Genomic DNA, 21,786 nt, shown 5'->3' with positions numbered 1-21,786 from the left:
ATCAGACCAGAGATTCTTGTTTATCATATCTTGCCTTTTGACAAACTCCAAGTGGGCTGTCATGTGCCTTTCACTGAGGAGTGGCTTCTGTCTGGCCACTCTACCATAAAGGCCTGATTGGTGGAGTGCTGCAGAGATGGTTGTCCTTCTGGAAGGTTCTCCCATCATCACAGAGGAACTCTGAAGCTCTGGTAGAGTGACCATCGGGTTCTTGGTCACCTCCCTGACCAAGGCCCTTGTTCCCCGATTGCTCAGTTTGGCCGGGCGGTCAGATCTTAGCCAGCTCTCCAAACTTCTTTCATTTAAGAATGAGGGAGGCCACTGTGTTCTTGGGGATCTTCAGTGCTGCAGAAATGTTTTGGGTACAATTCCACAGATCTGTGCCTTGACACAATCCTGTCTTGGAGCTCTACAGACAATTCCTTCGACCTCATGGCTTGGTTTTTGGTCTGACATGCACTGTCAACTGTGGGACCTTATATAGACAGGTGTGTGCCTTTCCAAATCATGTCCAATCAATTGAATTTACCACAGGTGGACTCCAATCAAGTTATAGAATCATCTCAAGCATGAGCAATGGAAACACACAGCCAAGAAAACACAGGATTGGCTTCGGGACAGGTCTTAGAATGTCCTTGAGTGTCTCTCTGGAGAGACCTGAAAATAGCTGTGCAGCGACGCTTCCCACCCAACCAGACGGAGCTTGACAGGATCTGCAGAGAAGAATGGGAGAAACTCTCCAAATAAAGTTGTGCCAAGCTTGTAGGGTCATACCCAAGAAGATGCGAGGCTATAATAGCTGCAAAAGGTGCTTCAACAAGTATTGAGTAAAGGGTCTGAATACTTATGTTAATGTATTATTTCAGGGTTTTTTTTTATACGTTGTAAAAATAAATAAATAAACAGTTTTTGCTTAGAATAAGGCTGTAACATAACAAAATGTGAAGAAAGTCAAGGGGTCTGAATACTTTCCAAATGCCCTGTAACGCAGGGGTAGAACCTCACCGTAATTAGCAGAGTTGCTGATCTCCGAGGCAAAGTAGATACACACAGGTGGATTGTATTTATCATCATTAGTCATTTAGGTCAACATTGGCTCATTCAGAGATCCTCACTGAACCTCTGGAGAGAGTTTGCTGCACTGAAAGTAAAGGGGCTGAATAATTTTGCACGCCCAATTTTTCAGTTTTTGATTTGTTAAAAAAGTTTGAAATATCCAATAAATGTCGTTCCACTTCATGATTGTGTCCCACTTGTTGTTGATTCTTCACAAAAAAATACAGTTTTATATCTTTATGTTTGAAGCCTGAAATGTGGCAAAAGGTCGCAAAGTTCAAGGGGGCCGAATACTTTCGCAAGGCACTGTATGTCTTCAGGCGAAAATTGAAAAAAGTAGAGGGGTAGCTGTAAGAGGTTAAATTTATTTTTTAAACTTTTAACAAAGGCACACCTGTTAATTGAAATTAATTCCATGTGACTACCTCATGACGCTGGTTAGGATAATGCCAATAGTGTGCAATGCTGTCATCAAGGCAAAGGTGGCTATTTTGAAGAATCTCAAATATAAAATATATTTTGATTTGTTTAACACGTTTTTGGTTACTACATGATTCCATATTTGTTGTTTCATAGTTTTGATGACTTCACTATTATTATTATTATTATTATTATGTAGATAGTAATAGTAAAAAAAAACTAAAAAAACTGTAATGAGTTTTGACTGGTACTGTATGTGTTCATGAGAGGGGTCATATTAGTGTGTTGCCCAAACTGTTCAGATGCAACAGACTTAATTAGCAAATTGGCGGTAGAGACTTCAGACGAGTTCCTGGATGCTTATGGTGGTTGAGAGCCTTATCTTTCCATGGAGGGTTCATAATAGCTTTTGTCGGCCAAACCGTGGAGACGCTACAGACATTTTCGTGAGAAGACTGATTTTCGGGATGTCTACTGGTCTGACAAACACTGCAGTAGCTCTGCCACCTTTCACAACAGGTGGGGATGACCAACAACGGATGTCGGGGATTGAGACTAATTTGATTTCCGCAGGGGCACGGACATCTACTCTAGGCGGTTAAAAGGACCTCCCTTAAAGCCATGTCTCTGTGTCCTGTCTCTGTGTAGTGCATACATCTGAAGGTGATGTTTCTGAATGAGGTAGTGCTAGGGAAGGAGCACACCATCACGAAGGATGACAGCTCCCTGATGAAGGCCCCTGATGGCTACGACATTTACATTTACATTTAAGTCATTTAGCAGACGCTCTTATCCAGAGCGACTTACAAATTGGTGCATTCACCTTATGACATCCAGTGGAACAGCCACTTTACAATAGTGCATCTAAATCTTTTAAGGGGGTGAGAAGGATTACTTTATCCTATCCTAGGTATTCCTTTAAAGAGGTGGGGTTTCAGGTGTCTCCGGAAGGTGGTGATTGACTCCGCTGTCCTGGCGTCGTGAGGGAGTTTGTTCCACCATTGGGGGCCAGAGCAGCGAACAGTTTTGACTGGGCTGAGCGGGAACTGTACTTCCTCAGTGGTAGGGAGGCGAGCAGGCCAGAGGTGGATGAACGCAGTGCCCTTGTTTGGGTGTAGGGCCTGATCAGAGCCTGGAGGTAGTGAGGTGCCGTTCCCTCACAGCTCCGTAGGCAAGCACCATGGTCTTGTAGCGGATGCGAGCTTCAACTGGAAGCCAGTGGAGAGAGCGGAGGAGCGGGGTGACGTGAGAGAACTTGGGAAGGTTGAACACCAGACGGGCTGCGGCGTTCTGGATGAGTTGTAGGGGTTTAATGGCACAGGCAGGGAGCCCAGCCAACAGCGAGTTGCAGTAATCCAGACGGGAGATGACAAGTGCCTGGATTAGGACCTGCGCCGCTTCCTGTGTGAGGCAGGGTCGTACTCTGCGGATGTTGTAGAGCATGAACCTACAGGAACGGGCCACCGCCTTGATGTTAGTTGAGAACGACATGGTGTTGTCCAGGATCACGCCAAGGTTCTTAGCGCTCTGGGAGGAGGACACAATGGAGTTGTCAACCGTGATGGCGAGATCATGGAACGGGCAGTCCTTCCCCGGGAGGAAGAGCAGCTCCGTCTTGCCGAGGTTCAGCTTGAGGTGGTGATCCGTCATCCACACTGATATGTCTGCCAGACATGCAGAGATGCGATTGCCACCTGGTCATCAGAAGGGGGAAAGGAGAAGATTAATTGTGTGTCGTCTGCATAGCAATGATAGGAGAGACCATGTGAGGTTATGACAGAGCCAAGTGACTTGGTGTATAGCGAGAATAGGAGAGGGCCTAGAACAGAGCCCTGGGGGACACCAGTGGTGAGAGCACGTGGTGAGGAGACAGATTCTCACCACGCCACCTGGTAGGAGCGACCTGTCAGGTAGGACGCAACCCAGCGTGGGCCGCGCCGGAGATGCCCAACTCGGAGAGGGTGGAGAGGAGGATCTGATGGTTCACAGTATCGAAGGCAGCCGATAGGTCTAGAAGGATGAGAGCAGAGGAGAGAGAGTTAGCTTTAGCAGTGCGGAGCGCTCCGTGATACAGAGAAGAGCAGTCTCAGTTGAATGACTAGTCTTGAAGCCTGACTGATTTGGATCAAGAAGGTCATTCTGAGCGAGATAGCGGGAGAGCTGGCCAAGGACGGCACGTTCAAGAGTTTTGGAGAGAAAAGAAAGAAGGGATACTGGTCTGTAGTTGTTGACATCGGAGGGATCGAGTGTAGGTTTTTTCAGAAGGGGTGCAACTCTCGCTCTCTTGAAGACGGAAGGGACGTAGCCAGCGGTCAGGGATGAGTTGATGAGCGAGGTGAGGTAAGGGAGAAGGGCTCCGGAAATGGTCTGGAGAAGAGAGGAGGGGATAGGGTCAAGCGGGCAGGTTGTTGGGCGGCCGGCCGTCACAAGACGCGAGATTTCATCTGGAGAGAGAGGGGAGAAAGAGGTCAGAGCACAGGGTAGGGCAGTGTGAGCAGAACCAGCGGTGTCGTTTGACTTAGCAAACGAGGATCGGATGTCGTCGACCTTCTTTTCAAAATGGTTGACGAAGTCATCTGCAGAGAGGGAGGTGGGGGGGGGAGGGGGAGAAGGATTCAGGAGGGAGGAGAAGGTGGCAAAGAGCTTCCTAGGGTTAGAGGCAGATGCTTGGAATTTAGAGTGGTAGAAAGTGGCTTTAGCAGCAGAGACAGAAGAGGAAAATGTAGAGAGGAGGGAGTGAAAGGATGCCAGGTCCGCAGGGAGGCGAGTTTTCCTCCATTTCCGCTCGGCTGCCCGGAGCCGAGCGGGGGATACTACAGTGGGAAGAGAGAAAGCGTGGTGGCTCGAGGACAGGTGGAACCAGGTACAGCACTACCACTCACAGCTCACTTCTGGTCTAATAGCAACTCACTCCCTTACCCTGGTGACAAAATCCATTCACTGTTATTGTCTCAGCCATGGCCAGTCTGTCTCTATATACACCGTTTAAAAGTTTGGGGTCACTTAGAAATGTCCTTGTTTTTTAAAGAAAAGCACATTTTTTTGTCCATTTAAAATAACATCAAATTGATCAGAAATACAGTGTAGACATTGTTCATGTTCTAAATGACTTGTCCTCTTGCTCAGTTGTGCACTGGGGCCTTTCACTCTTTCTATTCTGGTTAGAGACAGTTTGTGCTGTTCTGTGAAGGGAGTATTACACAGCGTTGTACGAGATCTTCAGTTTCTTGGCAATTTCTCGCATGGAATAGCCTTCATTTCTCAGAACAAGAATAGACTGACGAGTTTCAGAAGAAGGTACTTGGTTTCTGGCCATTTTGAGCCTGTCATCAAATCCACAAATGTTGATGCTCCAGATACTCAACTAGTCTAAAGAAGGCCAGTTTTATTGCTTCTTTAATCAGATCAACAGTTTTCAGCTGTGCTAACATAATTGAAAAAGGATTTTCTAATGATCAATTAGCCTTTTAAAATGATAAACTTGGATTAGCTAACACCACGTGCCATTGGAAAACAGGAGTGATGATTGCTGATAATGGGCCTCTGTACGCCTATGTAGATATTTCCTTAAAAATCAGATGTTTCAAGCTACAATAGTAATTTACAACATGAAGAATGTCTACACTGTATTTCTGATCAATTTGATGTCATTTAAATGGCCCAAAAAAATGATTTTCTTTCAAAAACAAGGACATTTCTAAGTGAGCCCAAACTTTTGAACGGTAGTGTATACTCTAATGAAGTGGTCACTGTATTTCTAAACATCTGGTAGATGGTCAGACGATATCCAGAAGAAGGCATCAGTATGGTTGTGTAGTCAACACTGTTGTATTGTTTCAGACCCGTCCAAGGACATCTTCCTGACACTGGATGGTAAGCAGGTGGCTGTGCCTCAGGGTAAACCCACCAAGCAGCCCCAGTACAAGGACAGCTACTTCTGCAACAGCGAGTACATGGTCTACAAGGGAAACCAGTGTCGCATCCGCTACCTGCTGGAGCTCAAGTTTTAACTGGAGAGAAGGAGAGGGGAGGAGGCACCTATGCATTCTAGGAGATGGTATTATTCAAGTAATTAAGGTTTTTGTTATTAATAGACACCTCTGTCACTGTGTGCAATATCCAACCAAAGTTCCCTATAATATCATATATATACTCTGTTCCTTATCCTTTATAGTATCCTAACAGGCTTTGAGTGAACAGTCTTCCATGGTCTATTGCAGTGGTTCCCAAACTTTTTATTGTCCAGTACCCCTTCAAACATTTAACCTCCAGCTGCGTACCCCCTCTAGCAGCAGGGTCAGCGCACTCTCAAATGTTGTTTTTTGCCATCATTGTAAGCCTGCTACACACACGCTATACGATACATTTATTAAACATAAAATTGAGTGTGTTTTTGTCACAGCCCGGCTCGTGGGAAGTGACAATAAGCTCTTATAGAACCAGGGCACAAATAACAATATAATTACAATAATCAATAATTTAGCTTTTTCTTTAGCCATCTTACTGTACATATAAAACGTTATTTGTTCATCAAATTGTGAATAACTCACCACAGGTTAATGAGAAGGGTGTGCTTGAAAGGATGCACATACATGTATATCTGCAATGTTGGGTTGTATTGGAGAGAGTCTCAGTCTTAAATCATTTTCCACACACAGTCTGTGCCTGTATTTAGTTTTCATGCTAGTGAGGGCCGAGAATCCACTCTCACATATGTATGTGGTTGCAAAGGGCATCACTGTCTTAACAGCGCGATTTTCCAAGACAGGATACTCTGAGCGCAGCCCTGCCAGAAATCTATCTGGCAGTGGCTTCTGATTAAATGTTCAGATATCGGTAAGTGGACTGAAGGCAGGGCATGAAAGGGATAACGAATCCAGTTGTTTGTGTCGTCCGTTTCTGGAAAGTACCTGCGTAAATGCGCACCCAGCTCGCTCAGATGCTTCACTAAATCACATTTGACATCCTTAGCTTGAGTTAATTGGCACACAAAAAATCATACAATGATGGAAAGACCTGTGTGTTGTCCTTGTTAATGCAGACAGAGAAGACCTCCAGCTTCTTAATCATAGCCTCAATTTTGTCCCACACATTGAATATAGTTGCGGAGAGTCCCTGTAATCCTAGATTCAAATTATTCAGGCGAGGAAAAACATCACCCAGATAGGCCAGTCGTGTGAGAAACTCGTCATCATGCAATCGTTCAGACAAGTGACAATTATTGTCAGTAAAGAAAACTTTAAGCTCGTCTCTCATTTTTTTTAAACGTGTCAATACTTTGCCCCTTGATAACCAGTGCACTTCTGTATGTTGTAAAAGCATTAGATGGTCGCTGACCATATCATTGCATAAACAGAAAAAATATGCGAGAGTTCAGGGGCCTTGCTTTAACAAAGCTAAACATTTTCATTGTAGTGTCCAAAACATCTTTCAAGCTGTCAGGCATTTCCTTGGGAGCAAGAGCCTCTCGGTGGATGCTGCAGTGTATCCAAGTGGCTTCAGGAGCAGCTGCTTGCACACGCATTACCACTCCACTATGTCTCCCTGTCATGGCATTACCACTCCACTATGTCTCCATGTCATGGCTTTACCACTCCACTATGTCTCCCTGTCATGGCATTACCACTCCACTATATCTCCCTGTAATGGCATTACCACTCCACTATGTCTCCCTGTCATGGCATTACCACTCCACTATGTCTCCCTGTCATGGCTTTACCACTCCACTATGTCTCCCTGTCATGGCATTACCACTCCACTATGTCTCCATGTCATGGCTTTACCACTCCACTATGTCTCCCTGTCATGGCATTACCACTCCACTATATCTCCCTGTAATGGCATTACCACTCCACTATGTCTCCCTGTCATGGCATTACCACTCCACTATGTCTCCATGTCATGGCTTTACCACTCCACTATGTCTCCCTGTCATGGCATTACCACTCCACTATATCTCCCTGTAATGGCATTACCACTCCACTATGTCTCCCTGTCATGGCATTACCACTCCACTATGTCTCCCTGTCATGGCTTTACCACTCCACTATGTCTCCCTGTCATGGCTTTACCACTCCACTATGTCTCCCTGTCATGGCATTACCACTCCACTATGTCTCCCTGTCATGGCATTACTCCACTATGTCTCCCTGTCATCCCTGTCATGGCATTACCACTCCACTATGTCTCCCTGTCATGGCTTTACCACTCCACTATGTCTCCCTGTCATGGCTTTACCACTCCACTATGTCTCCCTGTCATGGCATTACCACTCCACTATGTCTCCCTGTCATGGCATTACCACTCCACTATGTCTCCCTGTCATGGCATTACCACTCCACTATGTCTCCCTGTCATGGCTTTACCACTCCACTATGTCTCCCTGTCATGGCTTTACCACTCCACTATGTCTATACCCCACTCTTCCACCAAGGCACCTGCAAGTTCCTTGAGGAGGAGATGCACTGCAGTAATTAATGCAGCTGGTGGCCACACCAGATACTGACTGTTAATTTTGACCCTCCCTTTGTTCAGGATCACATGATTCAATTTCTGTTAGTCACATGTCTGTGGAACTTGTTCAGTTTATGTCTCAGTTGTTGAATCAGGTTATGTTCATACAAATATTTACACATGTTAAGTTTGCTGAAAATAAACACAGTTGACAGTGAGAGGACGTTTCTTTTTTTGCTGAGTTTACTTATTATTTTCACTTACCTACTTTTGGTGAAAACATATCTCTTCAGTTACCATATGAATGTGAGTGCATGCAACATAATTCAATACGGAAGATATATGCTGTATCGGCATGGGGTAAATTGCCTGATTGAGGGAATAACTGTAGAGATGATCTCCATGTTCTGTATATGTCCACAGAAGTTTGATTTGACTATACATTAGTGTGTGTCTATGAACGAGAAGATGCAGCTTTGCCAATCTATAATCCCAGTGCACTGTTATTGTTTATGTGTTGCCTATCAATTGTTGAAAGTGCCTGTGGTGATCAATGTGCTTGTCTCAGTTTATTCAGTGGCCTGGGCCCAGATTCACAAAACGTCTCGGATTAGGAGTGCTGATCTAGGACCATTTTTGCTTTTTAAATCGTAAAGAATAAGTGATTCTATATCAGCTCTCCTACTCCGAGACACTACGAATACGGGTCCTATTCATTACACACAGCAGCCTGTTGAGAGAATGTCCTTCTGCATCGCAACCAGGAGGTGTCACTAGTGAGCACAGCCTCAGATCCTGTTGAATGTAGTCACCTCTCAGCCTTTTGTATGCGATCTATTTACTTGAACCCATGATACAGGCTCAATAAACAAAATGACCTTCAAGCTAGCTGTCAGACCTCTGTCTGTTGCATATCTCTCTCTCTGCAGGTTTTCATCTAGATTTTTCTTAGTTATATTATGTGCCCTGCTCCCAGTGTTTTGTGCAAAATAAATAAGGTTATACCTTCAGCGCTTTTGATGTCACTGTTGGTTTAGTGGTTGTTGCCCAACATGTTTGCAATACACTGTAAATGCTCATTTGGATCTGGTGATCCCATTCTTCACACAACACTCACAGCATTTCATTAAACAGCAACACCAACACACAAAGTTGCCATTACAGTTTCTTCCTAACACTCAATTTTGAACATTGTCATCCAGAGATTAATATAATTGTCATCACCACAGCTGGTTCAATTACTAAATTAATAGATGATAGTTCAGGAAAATATTATACCAAATTGTTTTAACTAACCTTCACTCTGCGTAATGTGACATTTGGTAAAAAATAATAATAATTAAACTCTAAATAATACAATAAATAATACATTTTTGGAAAAGGCCATGTCAACATGTACTGTACATTCCAGTTGCAGTTGTTACCACACAGCTGGTGCCAGTCTTGTGATTTGGTGAGCTCTAGGACCCTGGGAAGACCTGACTTCTGAGGGGACAGTGGAGTGTGTGTCTGTCTGAAAAAAAATCACACAGCTCACAATGTGTGACAGTCACTGCCATACACAGTGATAGAGTGAAAGGAGGAGGGTTGAGAGAGATAAAGGGCATCCTCTCACATCTATCAGGGACTTAGACACTATCCTGAGGGAAGTGAAGTGATCAACAGCTTCTACACACCATCTCTTACACTAGTGTCCCTCTGTTACCACAGCCTGGTTTGGACCAGGGATATTCCCTCTGGAGTACACCTATAATAGACACTGAACTTCAAAACCTCTGGACAACCCACTCTGGCTACCTCTACCTGGAACCCTCACCAGTGTGGAACTTGTCCTGCTCATCCAGTGGAAATACCCACTGTAACTGGTCTACTAGGACTTTTTCAGGTCTACTCATCTGAGGTTTCCTCACTAAAACAACCCTTGGGATATCCAGAAAGTACGACTCAAAAAAGTATTATTTCTTTCTTTGAATTGGACTGGACATATCATCTAATATTATGGGTAGGTTATGAGACTTATTTGATCATTTTACACATTTTCATTCATTTTCCCATCTCCATAACATACAGTACATCCGCCACAGGATGCATAGCTAACAGGTGTACATTCTGTTAGATGCACTGTGCACTTTTACATACATTGTAATCACTTGAACGTTTCATCACATTGTCATTGACGAGCTGAGAGTTGAGGGAACAAACTATTTTAAGTTATTGTTTTTTGGGGGAATGGGTTTTCTGCTTCAGATCCATGCATACTGCAGTTATGTGTTTCAAAGTGAAGGTAATGTAAATGTCCAATGTATGTCTAATGCGTAAGAAATTACTTCTCATCTTTTCAGTAAAATATAATTATCCTGAAGGGAAATATAACAAATGTTTCTTATATTCCATCTATTATCACTCATAATACACAGCCTTACCAAAAGTGTGCCTATACATCCATATTTAGCTACATTTCTAGTCAAATATCCATGTACAAAATTTACTAAATGTATTCACATTGAAGCAGATTTAACTGACTTCATCTCAGTGTGTTTCCCAGTTGACAGTAGCTGTGCAGTGACATATCGAGCTGACATGGCAGGGAGGAGATGGAACCAGAGGGATAGTGAGGGGGACATCGGAGGGACAAGCATGGGTGACTCACGTCTCTCAAAAAAAAGTGCTTGTCTGTAAGAGCCATTGAACACAGGTCACTGGCCCTTCAGTGTAAAACATACTGGCGCCGAAGGGTAGGGCTGCCGTCTTATCAGCTCTCAACCAATCATGCTATTTTGTTTGTGTTTTTGCATTGTTCATAACTTGTTTTGTACATAATGTTGCTGCTACTGTCTCTTATGACCAGAAAAGAGCTCCTGGACATCAGAACGGGATTATTCACCTCAAATTGGACAAGGAGTTCTTCTTCAATGAGTCGGGATATACTGCAGACACCCGACCAGGACCAGATCCCCGTGATTCACTGCAGAAGGAAACGGAGAGTTTGAGGCAAAAGATCGGGTGCCCTCGAGGATCAGGCAATGAGTGGCTAATCTGCCCTTGCCTTCCATTCTGCTAGCTAACATTCAATCACTGGAAAATAAATGGGACGAACTGAAAGCACGTATATCTTACCAACGGGACATTAAAAACTGTAATATGTTTCACAGAGTCTTGGCTGAAAGACGACATTAAGAACATACAGCTGGAACAGAACAGACACTCTATCGGCAAGACAGAACAGCAGCCTCTGGGTAAGGCATGGGGCGGAGGCCTATGCATTTATGTAAACAACAGCGGGTGCATGATATCTAAAGAAGTCTCAAAGTTTTGCTCGCCTGAGGTAGAGTATCTCATGATAAGCTGTAGACCACACTATCTACCTAAAGAGTTTTCATCTGTATTTTTGTAGCTGTTTACATACCACCACAGAGTGAGGTTGGCACTAAAATGTCACAAAATGAGCTGTAACCCGCCATAAGCAAACAGGAAAACCCTCATCCAGATGCGGTGTTCCTAGTGGCTGGTGACTTTAATGCAGGGAAACATAAATCAGTTTTACCGAATTTCTATCAGCATGTAAAATGTGCAACCAGAGGGAAAAGAATTCTAAACTTCCTTTACAAGCAAACATTACTGAACTACAGGTCTGTTTTGCTAGCACAGACTGGAATGTGTACCGGGATTCTTCCAATGGCATTGAGGAGAACACCACATCAGTCACTGGCTTTATCAATTAATGCATTGAGGACGTCGTCCCCACATTGACTCTACGTACATACCCGAACCAGAAGCCATCGATTACAGGCAACATTTGCACTGAGCTAAAGGTTAGAGCTGCCGCTTTCAAGGAGCGGGACTCTAACCTGTAAGCTTATAAGAAATCCTGCTATGCCCTCCGACAAACCATCAAACAGGCAAAGCGTCAATACAGGACCAAGATCGAATCGTACTACACCAGCTCCGACGCTCGTCGGATGTGGCAGGGCTTGCAAACTATTACAGTCTACAAAGGGAAGCACAGCCGAGGGCTGTCCAGTGACACGAGCCTACCAGACGAGCTAAATAACTTCTATGCTCGCTTTGAGGCAAGTAACACTGAAACATGCATGAGAGCATCAGCTGTTCTGGATGAATGTGTGATCATGCTCTCCACAGCCGATGTGAGTAAGACCTTTTAACAGGTCAACATCCACAAGGCCGCAGGGCCAGACGAATTACCAGGACGTGTACTGCAGCATGCACTGACAAACTAGCAAGTGTCTTCACTGAGTCTGTAATACCAACATGTTTCAAGCAGACCACCATAGTCCCTGTGCCCAAGAACACTAAGATAACCTGCCTAAATGACTATCAACCCGTAGCACTCACATCTGTAGCCGTGCTTTGAAAGGCTGGTCATGGCTCACATTAACACCATTATCCCTAGACCCACTCCAATTTGCATACTGCACCAACAAATCTACAGATGATGCAATCTCTATTACACTCCACACTGCCCTTTCCCACCTGGACAAAATGAACACGTATGTGAGAATGCTATTCATTGACTACAGCTCTGCATTCAACACCAAAGTGCCCTCAATGCTCATCAATAAGCTAAGGACCCTAGGACTAAACTCCTCCCTCTGCAACTGAATCCTGGACTTCCTGACGGGCTACCCCCAGGTGGTGAGGGTAGGTAACAACACATCCACCACGCTGATCCTCAACACGAGGGCCCACTCAGGGGTGTGTGCTCAGTCCCCTCCTGTACTCCCTGTTCACTCATGACTGCATGGCCAGGCACAACTCCAACACCATCATTAAGTTCGCTGATGACACAACAGTAGTAGGCCTGATCACCGACAACGATGAGATAGCCTATAGGGAGGAGGTCAGAAACCTGACTGTGTGGTTGAAGGACAACAACCTCTCCTCAACATGATCAAGACAAAGGAGATGATTGTGGACTACAGGAAAAGGAGGACCGAGCAAGCCCCCATTTTTATCAACGGGGCTGTAGTGGAGAAGGTTGAGAGCTTCAAGTTCCTTGGCGTCCACATCACCAACAAACTAACATGGTCCAAGCACACCAACACAGTCATGAGGAGTGCACGGCATAACGTATTCCCCCTCAGGAGTCTGAAAAGATTTGGCATGGGTCCTCAGATCCTCAAAAGGTTTTACAGTTGCACCATCGAGAGCATCCTGACGGGTTGCATCACTGACTGGTATGGCATCTGCGCCGACCGCAAAGGCACTACAGAGGGTAGTGTGTACGGCCCAGTACCTCACTGCCCCCATACGCTGCAGCTACTCTCTGTTATTATCTATGCATAGACACTTTAATAACTCTACCTGCATGTACATAATTACCTCAATTCCTCGACACCGTTGCTCCCGCACATTAACACATTGACTCTGTACCCCCTGTATATAGCCCCTGTATATAGCCCCTGTACCCCTGTATATAGCCCCTGTATATAGACCCTGTATATAGACCCTGTATATAGCCCCTGTATATAGACCCTGTATATAGCCCCTGTATATAGACCCTGTATATAGCCCCTGCATATGGCCCCTGCATATAGACCCTGTATATAGCCCCTGTATATAGACCCTGTATATAGACCCTGTATATATCCCTGTATATAGACCCTGTATATAGACCCTGTATATAGCCCCTGTATAGACCCTGTATATAGCCCCTGTATATAGACCCTGTATATAGCCCCTGTATATAGACCCTGTATATAGCCCCTGTATATAGACCCTGTATATAGCCCTGTATATAGACCCTGTATATAGCTGTATATAGACCCTGTATATAGCCCCTGTATATAGACCCTGTATATAGCCCTGTATATAGCCCTGTATATAGACCCTGTATATAGACCCTGTATATAGACCCTGTATATAGACCCTGTATATAGACCCTGTATATAGACCCCCCTGTATATAGCCCTGTATATAGACCCTGTATATAGCCCCTGTATATAGACCCTGTATATAGCCCTGTATATAGACCCTGTATATAGCCCTGTATATAGACCCTGTATATAGCCCCTGTATATAGACCCTGTATATAGCCCCTGTATATAGACCCTGTATATAGCCCCTGTATATAGACCCTGTATATAGCCCCTGTATATAGACCCTGTATATAGACCCTGTATATAGACCCTGTATATAGCCCCTGTATATAGACCCTGTATATAGCCCTGTATATAGCCCTGTATATAGACCCTGTATATAGCCCTGTATATAGACCCTGTATATAGACCCTGTATATAGCCCCTGTATATAGACCCTGTATATAGACCCTGTATATAGCCCTGTATATAGCCCTGTATATAGACCCTGTATATAGACCCTGTATATAGCCCCTGTATATAGCCCTGTATATAGCCCTGTATATAGCCCTGTATATAGCCCCTGTATATAGACCCTGTATATAGCCCCTGTATATAGACCCTGTATATAGACCCTGTATATAGACCCTAGACCCTGTATATAGCCCCTGTATATAGACCCTGTATATAGACCCTGTAGACCCTGTATATAGACCCTGTATATAGACCCCTGTATATAGCCCCTGACCCTGTATATAGACCCTGTATATAGACCCTGTATATAGACCCTGATATAGACCCTGTATATAGCCCCTGTATATAGACCCTGTATATAGCCCTGTATATAGACCCTGTATATAGCCCCTGTATATAGACCCTGTATATAGCCCTGTATATAGCCCCTGTATATAGACCCTGTATATAGCCCCTGTATATAGACCCTGTATATAGACCCTGTATATAGCCCCTGTATATAGACCCTGTATATAGACCCTGTATATAGACCCTGTATATAGACCCTGTATATAGACCCTGTATATAGACCCTGTATATAGACCCTGTATATAGACCCTGTATATAGACCCTGTATATAGACCCTGTATATAGACCCTGTATATAGCCCCTGTATATAGACCCTGTATATAGACCCTGTATATAGCCCCTGTATATAGCCCCTGTATATAGACCCTGTATATAGACCCTGTATATAGACCCTGTATATAGACCCTGTATATAGACCCTGTATATAGATATAGACCCTGTATATAGACCCTGTATATAGCCCCTGTATATAGACCCTGTATATAGCCCCTGTATATAGACCCTGTATATAGACCCTGTATATAGACCCTGTATATAGCCCCTGTATATAGACCCTGTATATAGACCCTGTATATAGACCCTGTATATAGACCCTGTATATAGCCCCTGTATATAGACCCTGTATATAGACCCTGTATATAGACCCTGTATATAGACCCTGTATATAGACCCTGTATATAGACCCTGTATATAGACCCTGTATATAGACCCTGTATATAGCCCCTGTATATAGCCCTGTATATAGACCCTGTATATAGCCCCCTGTATATAGACCCTGTATATAGACCCTGTATATAGACCCTGTATATAGACCCTGTATATAGACCCTGTATATAGACCCTGTATATAGACCCTGTATATAGACCCTGTATATAGACCCTATAGACCCTGTATATAGACCCTGTATATAGACCCTGTATATAGCCCCTGTATATAGACCCTGTATATAGCCCCTGTATATAGACCCTGTATATAGCCCCTGTATATAGACCCTGTATATAGACCCTGTATATAGACCCTGTATATAGACCTGTATATAGACCCTGTATATAGCCCTGTATATAGACCCTGTATATAGACCCTGTATATAGACCCTGTATATAGACCCTGTATATAGCCCCTGTATATAGACCCTGTATATAGACCCTGTATATAGACCCTGTATATATCCCCTGTATATAGACCCTGTATATAGCCCCTGTATATAGACCCTGTATATAGCTGCGCTATTGTTATTTACTGCTGCTCTTTAATTATTTGTTTTTCTAATCTCTGACTTTTTTTTTTTTTTTTCTTTAAACTGCATGGTTGGTTAAGGACTTGTAAGTAAGCATTTCACTATAAGGTCTGTTGTATTCGGCGCATGTGACAAATACAATTTGTTTTGATTTGATTTATTTTCTTAAATAGGATTTTTTTTTTGCATTGTAATTTTAGACAATGTCCATAATATATCTGCAGTAATAGTGGAATTATAATGTTTCACAGTATTTCTTACCCACCAGTGTTGTGATTGACTATGATATTTACATATTGATTTCTCCTGCCAGGATGGCATTTGTTGTCAAAATGGGAAAGCTGCTCTGTCATTTCCTGGTTGCCAAAATGTTACTGTTCCCTCAATTTGAGTTTATGTGAGAACACAAGCACTTTATAGTGTAGGAGTCATTGTACCATCTAAATCGCTGTGAAATATATTTTCAACAACAAAAATATAATGTATTTTCATCTGTTTGAAGTTGGTGGTTCAAAACCGAAAGTAAAAGACTCGTGTCTCCGCCATGTTACTGGGAAATGGGACGAGGGAGAAATTCTGAGAAGTGTTTCACTCTTTCTCCTGTCTAAAGTAAACACAACCTTCTGAGAGAAAAAAACAACGACTTTAGTAAGTCAAAAGGCAAGGATAGATTTCCTATGTGAGTGGAAGGTTGATGTTGGTCAGTGTTTGGATCGAAAGGAGAGCAGACTTACATAACCCTGCATTTATGGGTAACAACATCACAATCACTCAATTGGCCTGGTGCCCCACACCGTATCTAATGTGCCCATTACTATGATCTATTTTGTGTTCCCCAAATCCATGCTATACAAACACACCATGTAGCAAGGAGTAAGGATTATATGTTTCAGACAAACTGTTGTAAGTGCATTATCTGAATCAACTTGTACATCTGTTTTTCTTATCAAAACAGTAAAAATGCATGTATTCTCAGTTCTTAATGGTTTTACGTCCATGTGATCTGGTAGTTTGGCTTGTCCAATAACCTCCAAGCAGTGAACTAGAGGGGCTTCAGGCCAGGGCAGGGATCCCCTTATGACTATAATGCTCTAGAAATGTAATCATATCCAACATTTTACAAATTCATTTGCTTTGTTTTCTTTTTGGCTAAACGTTGTTATTATATTCTATTATATCAGACTGATGTGTTTGGACAAGTTTTTCTAGTCAAAGTGAAATTATATAATTGAGAAAGAATATCAATAAATGTAGACTTGAGAGATGACTCAGGTAAATTTATTGGTGAGTGTTGTGACATGCTGTTGGACATGAACAAAGGTAGTGAGCAACTGAAACCCTCAGGCTTACCAAAAGTCTTTGTTTTCCCTCTCTTATCTTCAGTACACACACATACTGTAGTGTAGTGTAGGATTGGCCTGGATGGGAGATAGTTGCTTTGACATAAACGCAGCTATTCTTACTTTTATCCTAAATGTTAGTCTCAGCCCTGTTAAAGTACACAAAAATACACACTTTTATTGATCATAGTGATTCAGGAGTTGCATTAAAACAGGGTTATATACCCCACCAACATTAGACAACTATACAAAAGCCCTAAAATTGCAGAAATAAGTCAATCAAATCAATGATGAGAGAATAGTCAGATTAACTGATAATGGACAAAGAGGTTGTGAACCAAGAGGTTGTGGATTCAAATCCCAAGTGAGGACATGTTGAATAATATTTACTGTATAAATGAACATGCGCAATGTAATCATGTATGTCACAGTGTGTCAAACACGTAGGTTGAAAACACTATGTTAAAAGCATTGTTTGTGTGTGTCCCTAACCTTGCCAACAAACAAAGAGCTGTGAATGGATCAGTGCTTCACCAATCAGAGTGTTGATTGGCTCAGCCACAGTAACAAGGTGTGATGTGTAATGATGAAAATTATTTTGGGGGGAAAATGTTTCTTTGGGACCGTCAGGCGACGTCCTGATGCCTGATACACAGGAATGTTCTTGCAACATTCCCATGAAACGTGTCTAGAATATTAACATATCATATTCTGAGAATATGGCAACCATGTTCTGTATATGTTTGGTGACATTTCAAGATCATATCATTTTTGTAATTGTGTTTTTGTCTGTCTAACAGGACATATCCTAAAAAGAGGAGAAAGTAAATATTGCAATGGGGCCTGCTGCTGTAATGATGACTAGTCTTCTGTGAACTATGGAGAAGTCTGGTCCGATGCTGGCTTCTACTCCTAATCGCACAGGGGCCAACCTCACAACCAGCCTATGGGGACCCAACCCCACAGTTCCTGCAGAGGTGGGGGTGGTCACCGGCTCCCAGTCTCAGATCAAGGATCTGATTGGGCTGTTTGCAATGGTGACCCTTAACCTCATCGCCCTATTGGCTAACACTGGAGTCATGGTGGCCATAGCCCGCGCCCCTCACCTGAAGAGGTTTGCCTTTGTGTGCCACCTGTGTGCAGTGGACCTGCTGTGTGCCATCCTCCTCATGCCTCTGGGCATCATCTCTAACTCGCCCTTCTTCGGCACTGTGGTGTTCACCGTGCTGGAGTGCCAGGTCTACATCTTCCTCAACGTGTTCCTCATCTGTGCCTCCATCCTCACCATCACCGCCATCAGTGTGGAGCGTTACTACTACATTGTCCATCCCATGCGCTACGAGGTGAAGATGAGCATCAACCTGGCCATTGGCGTCATGCTCTTCATCTGGGTAAAGTCCATCCTGCTGGCCCTGGTCACCCTGTTTGGCTGGCCTGCCTACGGGGCCCACAGCTCCATCGCTGCCAACCACTGCTCCCTCCACTGGAGCCACAGTCGGCTGAGGAAGGTGTTCGCTGTGCTCTTCAGCGTGATGTGTTTCCTGCTACCCGCCGTGGTCATCTTCGCAGTCTACTGTAACGTGTACAAGGTTGCACGCTCGGCCGCCCTGCAGCACACACCCACACCTACCACATGGGCCTCGTCCAACCCGGCCAAACGTCCCAACCGTTCTGACTCCATCAACAGCCAGACAACCATCATCACAACCACCCGCAGCCTGCCCCACAGACTATCCCCTGAGATGGCCTTCAGTGGAGGTAAGGCTGCCCTCACCCTGGTGATCATTGTGGGTCAGTTCCTGCTCTGCTGGCTGCCTTACTTCTCCTTCCACTTGCACCTGTCGTTCAGCTCATCCCTGCAGAGCCCCGGAGATGTGGAGGAGGCTGTTACCTGGCTGGCCTACTCCTCCTTCGCTGTCAACCCTTTCTTCTATGGCCTGCTCAACAGGCAAATCAGGGAGGAGCTGGTCAAGTTCCGGCGCTGCTGCTCCTCCAGGCCGGTGGAGCTGGGTACCTCCAGCCACGAGGGCTCCCTGCAGGAGAACTTCCTCCAGTTCATTCAGAGGTCCAGCAACACGGCCGAAACTCGCTCCAGCGGCGCCAACTCCAGCCCCAGGAACACTCTGGACCAGGGGGTCAGGATCCCTGGACAGATACCAGAGGAGCATGGCTAAACACAATGGACAACACACTTCAATATGGACTATTAAGATTGACAGCCCTCTATTCTCGTAGCACCCAGAGTTTGTGACCTGACCAAGACAAACTCTGGGGCCTAGTTAACGCAAAATGGCCCTGTGGTTTTTCTGATCCGGTTAAATGCTCAGAAAAATACTATACTTCATGTATGCCTCTGAGTAAGGGCTTATTATTTATTGGTATAATGGGATATATTCAGGTAATGTCTCCAACACAAGATCATAGTGTTGTTGTTTTAATGTGAAATATAAAATTATTGTTACAGAATTTCATTGACATTACCCTTTACTGTTGTTTCATTACAAAACTTTATGTAAAAATGTATGATTATTTGATGATTAGTTTGTATGAATTATATGTTGTGAAATAACATTTATTTGAGTTTACTGATGTTTCCAATGAACAGTGAGGAATGCTGTAGGAATACTGATATTTTCACCTTTTACAGCGGCCATGTAAAGGTTCTTATTAACGTTCTATCGATAACACATTATTTAAATAAAGTGACAAGCATCGGTACAATAGTAACAAAATCAATTCATCTTTTCTAATAATTCTATCCATCCTACAGTGAAAAACAATGTGTCATGTGTAAGTATATACAGTTGAAGTCGGAAGTTTACATACACTTAGGTTGGAGTCATTAAAAACTCCTTTTCAACCACTCCACAAATGTCTTGTTTAACAAACTAAAGCTTTGGCAAGTCGGTTAGGACATCTACTTTGTGCAGGACACAAGTCATTTTCCCAACAATTCCAACAACAACAATTCCAACAAATTTTTCCAACAATTGTTTACAGACAGATTTCACTTAATTTAAAATGCACTGTCTCACAATTCCAGTGGGTCAGAAGTTTACAAACACAATGTTGACTGTGCCTTTAAACAGCTTGGAAAATTCCAAAAAATGATGTTATGGCTTTAGAAGCTTCTGTTAGGCTAATTGACATAATGTGAGTCAATTGGTGGTGTACCTGTGTATGTATTTCAAGGCCTACCTTCAAACCCAGTGCCTCTTTGCTTGACATCATGGGAAAATCCAAAGAAATCAAGACCTCAGGAAAAAAAATTGTAGACCTCCATAAGTCTGGTTCATCCTCGGGAGCCATTTCCAAATGCCTGAAGGTACCACGTTCATCTGCACAAACAATAATAGTACGCAAGTATAAACACCATGGGACCACGCAGCTGTCATACCGCTCAGGAAGGAGACGCCTTATGTCTCCTACAGATAAATGTACTTTGGTGCGAAAAGTACAAATCAATCCCAGAACAAAAGCAAAGGACCTTGTGAAGATGCTGGAGGAAACAGGTACAAAAGTATCTATATCCACGGAAAAACTAGTCCTATATCGGCATAACCTGAAAGGCCGCTCAGCAAGGAAGAAGCCACTGCTCAAAAACCACCATAAAAAAGCCAGACTACGGTTTGCAACTGCACATGGTGACAAAGAGCGTACTTTTTGGAAAAATGTCCTCTGATCTGATGAAACAAATAGAACTGTTAGGCCATAATGACCATCGTCATGTTTGGAGGAAAAAGGGGGAGGCTTGCAAGCCAAAGAACCTGATCTTAACCGTCAAGCACGGGGGTGGCAGCATCATGTTGTTGAGGTGCTTTGCTGCAGGAGGGACTGGTGCCCTTTACAAAATAGATGGCATCATGAGATGGCATCAATGACCCCAAGCATACTTCCAAAGTTGTGGCAAAATGGCTTAAGGACAACAAAGTGAAGTTATTGGAGTGGCCATCACAAAACCCTGAACTCAATCCTATAGAAAAGTTGTGGGCAGAACTGAAAAAGCGTGTGCGAACAAGGAGGCCTACAAACCTGACTCAGTTACTCCAGCTCTGTCAGGAGGAATGGGCCAAAATTCTCCCAACTTATTGTGGGAAGCTTGTGGAAGGCTACCAGAAACGGTTGACCCAAGTTAAACAATTTAAAGGCAATGCTACCAAATACTAATTGAGTGTATGTAAACTTCTGACCCACTGGAAATGTGATGAAAGAAATAAAAACTGAAATAAATCATTCTCTCTACTATTGTTCTGACATTTCACATTCTTATAATAAAGTGGTGATCTTAACTGACATAAGACAGACTTTTTATGCACAATTGTTACTAGGATTAAATGTCAGGAATTGTGAAAAACTGAATTTCAATGTATTTGTCTAAGGTGTATGTAAACTTCCGACTTCAACTGTGTATATCACTGCAAGGGATTAGAGGCAAAACTAGTATACAACGTCAAAACAGCAACATGGAGATCAAAATGGAAGCATACACCATTAATCAAAAGGGATACTGATATAGCCTTAATTGTTGTGGCTCGATATGATAACAGTCAGTGAAAGTGCAGGGCGCCAAATTCAAACAAAAATCTCATAATTAAAATTCCTCAAACATACAAGTATTTTACACCATTTTAAAGATAAATTT

The 21,786-nt window shown here is 43.4% G+C and overlaps 1 protein-coding gene and 1 long non-coding RNA gene across 2 annotated transcripts in view; both read left to right on the top strand.

Annotated features, from left to right (window-relative positions):
• Positions 1-21,786, top strand: part of LOC135560234 (uncharacterized) — a 48,493-nt gene that overhangs the window by 5,816 nt on the left and 20,891 nt on the right. The window lies entirely within an intron of this gene.
• Positions 9,482-21,370, top strand: LOC135560233 (probable G-protein coupled receptor). The gene is made up of 2 exons (XM_065001803.1): positions 9,482-9,931; positions 17,945-21,370. Exon 2 carries the CDS (start codon positions 18,023-18,025, stop codon positions 19,316-19,318), a length of 1,296 nt encoding a protein of 431 aa, XP_064857875.1. The 5' UTR covers positions 9,482-9,931; positions 17,945-18,022; the 3' UTR covers positions 19,319-21,370.

This window comes from Oncorhynchus nerka, linkage group LG15 (assembly GCF_034236695.1).
Source record: "Oncorhynchus nerka isolate Pitt River linkage group LG15, Oner_Uvic_2.0, whole genome shotgun sequence".
NCBI classification, from domain to species: Eukaryota; Metazoa; Chordata; class Actinopteri; order Salmoniformes; family Salmonidae; genus Oncorhynchus; species Oncorhynchus nerka.
The sequence above is the reverse complement of the archived record's forward strand: the minus strand, read 5'-3'. Positions and strand labels throughout refer to the sequence as shown.